Source organism: Triticum urartu, chromosome 7, assembly GCF_003073215.2.
Source record: "Triticum urartu cultivar G1812 chromosome 7, Tu2.1, whole genome shotgun sequence".
NCBI lineage: Eukaryota > Viridiplantae > Streptophyta > Magnoliopsida > Poales > Poaceae > Triticum > Triticum urartu.
Window position 1 is genome coordinate 167,921,361 of NC_053028.1, and position 6,655 is coordinate 167,928,015.

The 6,655-nt window shown below is 51.6% G+C and overlaps 1 protein-coding gene across 1 annotated transcript; it reads right to left on the minus strand.

Annotated features, from left to right (window-relative positions):
* Window positions 1-2,117: 2,117 nt before the first annotated feature.
* Window positions 2,118-3,194, minus strand: LOC125518620. Its single transcript, XM_048683448.1, has 2 exons — window positions 2,411-3,194; window positions 2,118-2,308 (listed from the first exon to the last, which is right to left on the minus strand). Exons 1-2 carry the CDS (start codon window positions 3,192-3,194, stop codon window positions 2,118-2,120), a joined length of 975 nt encoding a protein of 324 aa, XP_048539405.1.
* Between the last annotated feature and the right edge of the window lie 3,461 nt (window positions 3,195-6,655).

Sequence of the window (6,655 nt, forward strand, 5' to 3'; positions counted from 1 at the left end):
CGACTTGTTATTTGAGCCTGCTTCTGGCCTCAGACTTCTTTTTCTTTCTTGCGCAGAATTCTTTCCTGGTCATGTCGTTGCCGCCAGCCAGGCCATCGAGGCTCGCCACGACGAGTGAAGACGGGCTGGTGCAGAAATCGCGCCCTACGCGCCTCAAACCCTCGGTGAGCAGCTTCTTGTCGTCTGAGCTCGCCTCCAGCTGGCTCATCGGATGCTCCGCCGCCTACAGCACGTTGGGGCCCAGGTGTTGACTGCCCTCTGGTCGGATGCTTAGATTCCACGCACCCCAGTCAGACTGCCGAGTGGCTGGAGGTAGCAGCCGGCCGCTTTGAGGCTTGGAAGGGCTCCGCGGCTCGTTCCGGCACTCGGAAGACCCTGGAGTTCATCAAGGCATGGTATCTAGGCCTGGACTTGGCCCAACTGGCCACCTTCCGGCAGGAGGCCGCACCGGAGCTGGCAGCGGCAAGCCGCGACCTTACCCAACGTGCGGCGGCGATCGCCGACTATGCCGACACCATCGAGTTCGTCCCTGAGCTGAACAAGGATGGCGCCATGGTGTCACCCAACTAGTTTGGGCTGAACCCGGAGTATGGCGAGGACTCGGCGGAGGATATCGCCTCCAGCGACGAGGGCGAGGACGAAGAAGGCGAGGATGAAGAGGTCGACGCACCAGAAGGCGAAGCGGATGGCCAGCCCCAGCTCGATCGAGCCTCAAGCAACGAGCCGTGTGCGAGCGCGCTGACCACTACTGATGCTGACCAGGCCGAGACTCGCCAGACGGCCACTTCACCAGCCGGCGCTGCCGACTCCACCAACCTGTCGGACCCGCCTGCTGCTCCTCTTGCCTAGGCGGCCAGTTTTATCTTATCCTTTCCTGCTTTTGTAACCTTTCAAACAAGCTCACTAAATTTGCGCAGTTCCACCCGCTGGGGTTGTATTCAAACTTGTTGAATTCTGGCTATGAGCCTTGCTATGTAAATTAACTTAATTCGCACAAGCTGTGCTTTGTCGGGTTCTGACTTGTCTTTCTTTTCTACTATTTTGGCTTTTTCCTTTGCCGTCTTCCCTTGGCTTCCGCCTTGCCAGCCAGGCAACCACTCTGTGGTCTGTGGCTGGCTCAAGTACTTGGCCATTTGGGAAGACAAGTACTTTGGCCGTTTAGAACGTAGCAAGTAAAGTAAAAAAGCCAGTCGACCGGGTGACCAGCAGCCGGATGGTGATGCGTGGAGCCGGCTTGGCCTATGTAGATGCTTTTTCCTTAGCCATTTTTCATGTGGACACCATTTCTCGCCTTTAGCTCTTGCCAGCCGGACAGTCGCTCTGTGAGCTGCGGCTTGCGGCAAGAGAGGGCTTAGATGCCGGCATACTGCTCGTCCGACTGCAGGTAGCATCAACATAGTACAAGGCGGCAAGCCCCCGGGCCGACTGGTCGAACCCGGTGCCAGGCAAAGGAATGAAATAACACATTCACAGGCATAAAAATTATCATATAGATAAAAAGGGGAGCCCCCGAGTGCTCCTCAAGGGTCTCGATGTCTTTGCGCTTAATGCAAAAGGTAGCATGGTACATACTGCATTTAACTGTAAAATCTTCGAAGGAGATTCGCGTTCCATGGGCACTTTGTTTCTTTGCCTGGATCGTCCCTCTTGCGTGCCCTGGGCTTCTGTGCATCGATCAAGTAGTGGGAGTCGTCGCCCAAGGCTTTGCTGGTGATGAAAGGGCCTTCCCAAGGGGCCGAGAGCTTGTGTTGGCTGCCTGTTCGCTGGATCAGCCGGAGTACAAAGTCCCCCTCTCAAAAGGACCTTGGCTTGACCTTCTGACTGTGGTAGCTGCGCAGGCTCTGCTGGTAGATGGCAGACCGACTGAGTGCCAACAGCCGGCCCTCTTCCAGCAGATCGACACCGTCTTCTCGTGCTTCGTTCGCCTCCGCCTCCGTGTACATGGTGACGTGAGGTGAGTCGAACTCAATGTCAGTTGGGATGACGTCCTCGGCCCCGTACACGAGGAAGAAAGGAGTGAAGCTGGTTCATTTGTTTGGGGTGGTGCATAGAATCCAGAGGACGGCTGGCAGCTCATTGATCCAGCAGCCAGCTGAGTGTTCCAATGGCTCGACCAGTCAGGGCTTGATGCCGGAGAGGATGAGGCCGTTCGCTCGTTCGACTTGGCCGTTTGACTGCGGATGAGAAACAAATGCTAAGTCCAGTCGGATGCTCTGCGTCACGCAGAAACGAGCCAAGGTGCCTTTGGCAAAGTTTGTGCCATTGTCGGTGATGATGTTGTGCGGTACACTATACCGGACGGTGATATCTGCGGTGAAGGTCACAGCGGTCAGACCATTCAACTTCTTGATTGGCTTTGCTTCAATCCACTTGGTGAATTTGTCCACAACGACAAGCAGATGAGTCATGCCGCCACGTGCTATCTTGAATGGGTCCACCATGTCTAGCCCCCACACGGCAAAGGGCCAAGTGAGGGGGGTGGTCTTGAGTGCAGAAGCCGACAGATGTTGCTTGGAGCTGAATTTCTGGCACCCCTTGCATTTCTTGACCAAATCTTTGGCGTCTTCTAGAGCAGTCGGCCAGAAGAAACTGTGGCAGAAGGCTTTGGCGACAAGGGATCTGGAGGCCGCGTGGTGGCCGCACTCGCCTTGGTGGATGTCTCTGAGGATTGCTTTGCCCTTCTCTGACTCCACGCAGCGCTGGAACACACCAGTGACGCTGCGCCTGACAAGTTCTCTGTTTACTATCGTGTATGCTCCCGCCCGGTGTTGCACCTGCTGGGCCAAAATCTCGTCGGTTGGTAGCTCGCCGCTCACCAGAAGGTTGAGGATGGGATGCGCCCATGATGGTGCTTCGACTTCATTCACTGTCATCACGGCCACTGAAACTAGGGCGGTTGGGTTGGGAGGCGGCGGGGTGGAGTCGGCCACCACTTGCTGCATTGTTGAAGTCCCCGGGCTAACTGCCATAGCCCCCGGGCCGGGTTCTGAAGTCCCCGGGCCAGGTGCGACTGCTGCTGCCCCCGAGCCGCCTGCCGAAGTCCCCGGGCCAACTGATGCAGCCCCTGAGTTCGATCCGACTGCTCCGGGGGCGACCGGCATGAAGATAGACTCTGATTCCAGTGAAGGCTTGATAGACGGCTTGAGGAGGCGCTGAAGGGAGACGCCGGGTGGATCCAATCCGTGCCAAGGCATCTGCTTGCTCGTAGTCGGCTCGTGGCACATGAAGGAACATGCACCCGTCAAAATATCTGCTGATTTGCTGGACGAGGAAGCGGTAGCTCGCCATGTTTGCATCCTTGGCGTCCCAGTCCCTAGACGACTATTGGACCACCAAGTCCGAGTTGCCATAGCACATGATCCGGCGGATGATGATCTCTTTGGCCAGCCGGAGTCCATGTACTAGCGCCTCGTATTCGGCCATGTTTTTGGAGGCGGCAAAGTGGATTTGCAATGTGTATCTGAGCTTGTCGCCTTTGGGAGAGGTGAGGACGATGCCGGCTCCCAAGCCGGTGCGCATCTTCGAGCCATCAAAGTGCATCCACCAATGAGTGGAGTCCATAGCTGGCGGCAGGTGCTAGGCTTTGGCCCAGTCAACGAGGAAGTCGGCCAGTGCTTGGGACTTGATGGCGGTGCGCGGCTTGTAGAAGATGGTGTAGGGGGCCAGCTCGATGGCCCATTTGGCCACCCGGCCTGATGCATCTCTACTGCCTATGATCTCAGCAAACGGGGCGGTGCAGATGACTGTGATGGGGTGCTCTTGAAAGTATGGCTTAAGCTTCTTGGCGGCAAAGTGCACGGCGTAGCACATCTTCTGGTAGTGGGGGTAGTTCTGCTTCGAGGCCGACATCACCTCGCTAAAATAGTACACAGGCCTCTGAACCAACTGTGCTCTTCCATCTTCTGGGCGCTCTACCACAATGACAGTGTTGACCACCCGGCTGGTGGCGGCGATGTAGAGGAGCATGGGCTCCTTAGCAGCCGGAGCCGCTAGAACAGGCGGCGTAGTCAGCATCTTCTTCAGCTGGAGAAAGGCTTCGCCCGCCTTGTCGTTCCACTCAAAGTGAGTGGTTTTCTTCATTAACTGGTACAGGGGAAGAGCCTTCTCTCCCAGCCGACTGATGGATGCCAAGCACCACTACAAAAAAATACACTTCTATGATGATACGTGTTTGTCACAGTAGGTCACATTTTCTGTCATGCATGTACATCCATGACAAATTTATGACAGAATGAAGATAGTCATACTTGTGCTGTCGTAGAAGTGTTCCATGACATTGCCAAAATTATCATCACGGAAGTGTCCACTTCCATGACGATAAATCGTGCGTCATAGAACTGCTTTCGTCAAGGGTGACCGACACGTGGCATCTACCGTAACAAGACGCCGTTAAGCTATCGGGTCCGGTTTTGGATCCGATAACCCGCTAACAGCCATGACCAATGCCGATTTTCCACGTGTAAAATTCTCATTGGCCGACGGAACCACACGTCAGCTCCGCGTTGGCACAGGTGTCACTCATCGAACGGTCAAGATGGGCCTATGATATGTTGACACGTGGATTGACCCAAAAGTGGACCCTAAAGTTTAAATGGGCCAGACCAACTAAAGGCCCACAAGATTTAGCGAACCATAATGGGCCGGCCCAACTAAAGGCCCACAAGCTTTTGCAGACCATAATGGGCCAGCCCAGCTAAAGGCCCACAAGATTTAGCAGACCACAATGGGCCAGCCCAGCTAAAGGCCCACAAGATTTAGCAGACCATAATGGGCTGCCCCAGCTAAAGGCCCAACATTCTCAGTTAAGGCCCGCACGGCTAGTGTCAAATCGGCCCGTCAACGGCCTGTCCTAAACTTGCCATCATCGTGACCCATGGTCACTTCTGGCCCGTTAACAGTCCGCTAAGTATATGGGCCGAATTACAGCCCGGTGTATTTCCAGCCTGTTAATGGTCCTGCTTCATTTGGGTCCATTTACAGACCATTGAAACTTTCGGCCGATAAATGACCGTGAATGATTTGGGTCATATTCGGCCATGTCTGACATTCGGCCTGTTAGAGGCCCACTATAGATTTGGGCCACTTTCGGCCTGATGTGATTTTCGGCCTGTTAACGTCGGACGAAATCTATGGGCCATATGTGGCCCAATGTCACATTGGTCTCATTAACAGACCATATAAAAATGACGATAATCTAGCCCGACCGAACTTCCGGCCTGTTAAAGGCCCGTGTATTAGGTCGACGCATTTATGGCCCGTCCGAATTTCGGCCTGTGAAAGATCTGCATTATAAATGGGCCACCATTTCGGCCTGCTAAGACCAATGGGTTATTTGGCACAATCAGGGCCCAATCTCACTTTCGGTTTATTAAAGTCCCATGTTTTTATGGGCTTGAGATATTTACACCTGTAAACGGCCTATTGTTAAAGAGGGCCCAAATTATGTTTAGGCCTGTTAAAGGCCCACTATGGGCAAAGTCCTACCAGAAAAATATGAAAGCTTATGCTGATTTAGGCCCAAATATTTTTAGTGGGCTACATGCAAATTTCGGTCCATAATCGTTTTTAGCCCAATTGGAATGGGCCCGACGAATGTTGGCATGTTGGGCTCCTACGAAGCTTTCGGCCGAATACATTACTAAGATAAACCTACACTATACAAAAATAGTGTCGTAATTACTGCAGCCTTTGGCAGCATCATAAATGTTGTATCACAACAAAATAAATTCCAACCATACAACAATAGGCCTGTTGGCATAAAGTTTACATTCCTTGCAAATAAAAGCACCATCAGATGTATAGAAGCACAGATCATTTGACCTAAGTGCTAATGTTTCAGGCTGTAGAATCTGATGGAGCAGCACGATCTTCACCTTTTTTCTGCCATTGCTCTTGAACAACGAAGCGAATGTCTGATAGTCTGGTTTCAAAACCATTCATATCTTGATGACATTTGTCAACCACTATTCTTGTTTCCAAAACGACGTCCATTAGGGATTGGACTTGTGTCTGGAGCACAGATATATCACTCTGTCTAGCTGGAAGATTTTGTTCAGTAGGCGATTTGGACGAGGTTACCTTGACAACCAACCCAGAATTACGCAGGAAGGTGCTTTTTGCACTGTTAGTGGAGAGATACTGACGCACTGCAGCAAGAGGTGACATTGTGCATGTGGTAGCCTCGTCACCTTCAGGTTGTTGTGGCTATTCAATCATTTGTTCCATAGCTTCCTAAAAGTTTGAACTTATAGATTAGTGTACCAGATAAGTTACTAATAAGACAAAAACAAACAAAGTAGGTTACACGTTTATACATAACTTATTTTGGTGAACTACTGTAATACATTGGCATGTATTGTAGTGCCAACTACATAATAAAATCACTTTCGGAACATATGTCCATGTAGCATGACTACTATATTGTCTATTTCCTCACATTCGTTGACATCTAAGGATAAAGAGACATGGTTTAAAGTAGGATGAACATAGTATGCCATCATTCATATCATGGGCAAACAGATATAAAACAAACAGGCTATTTTATCATTGTGTGCGCACATGAACATAACAACTATATTACAGATCAAGACCAAAAGAATATCCTTCATCTCTTTTAAACCATGTAAGGTGAAATGATACGTTAAGACAACTGTGT

What these genes read in the sequence shown, in the direction of transcription:
- LOC125518620 (XM_048683448.1), bottom strand. Translation starts at nt 3,194, where the DNA reads ATGCCTTGGCACGGATTGGATCCACCCGGCGTCTCCCTTCAGCGCCTC. An exon ending in ATTCAAGATAGCACGTGGCG is followed by an intron (nt 2,309 to 2,410) that starts GCATGACTCATC and finishes CCTTCACCGCAG; the next exon opens with ATATCACCGTCCGGTATAGT.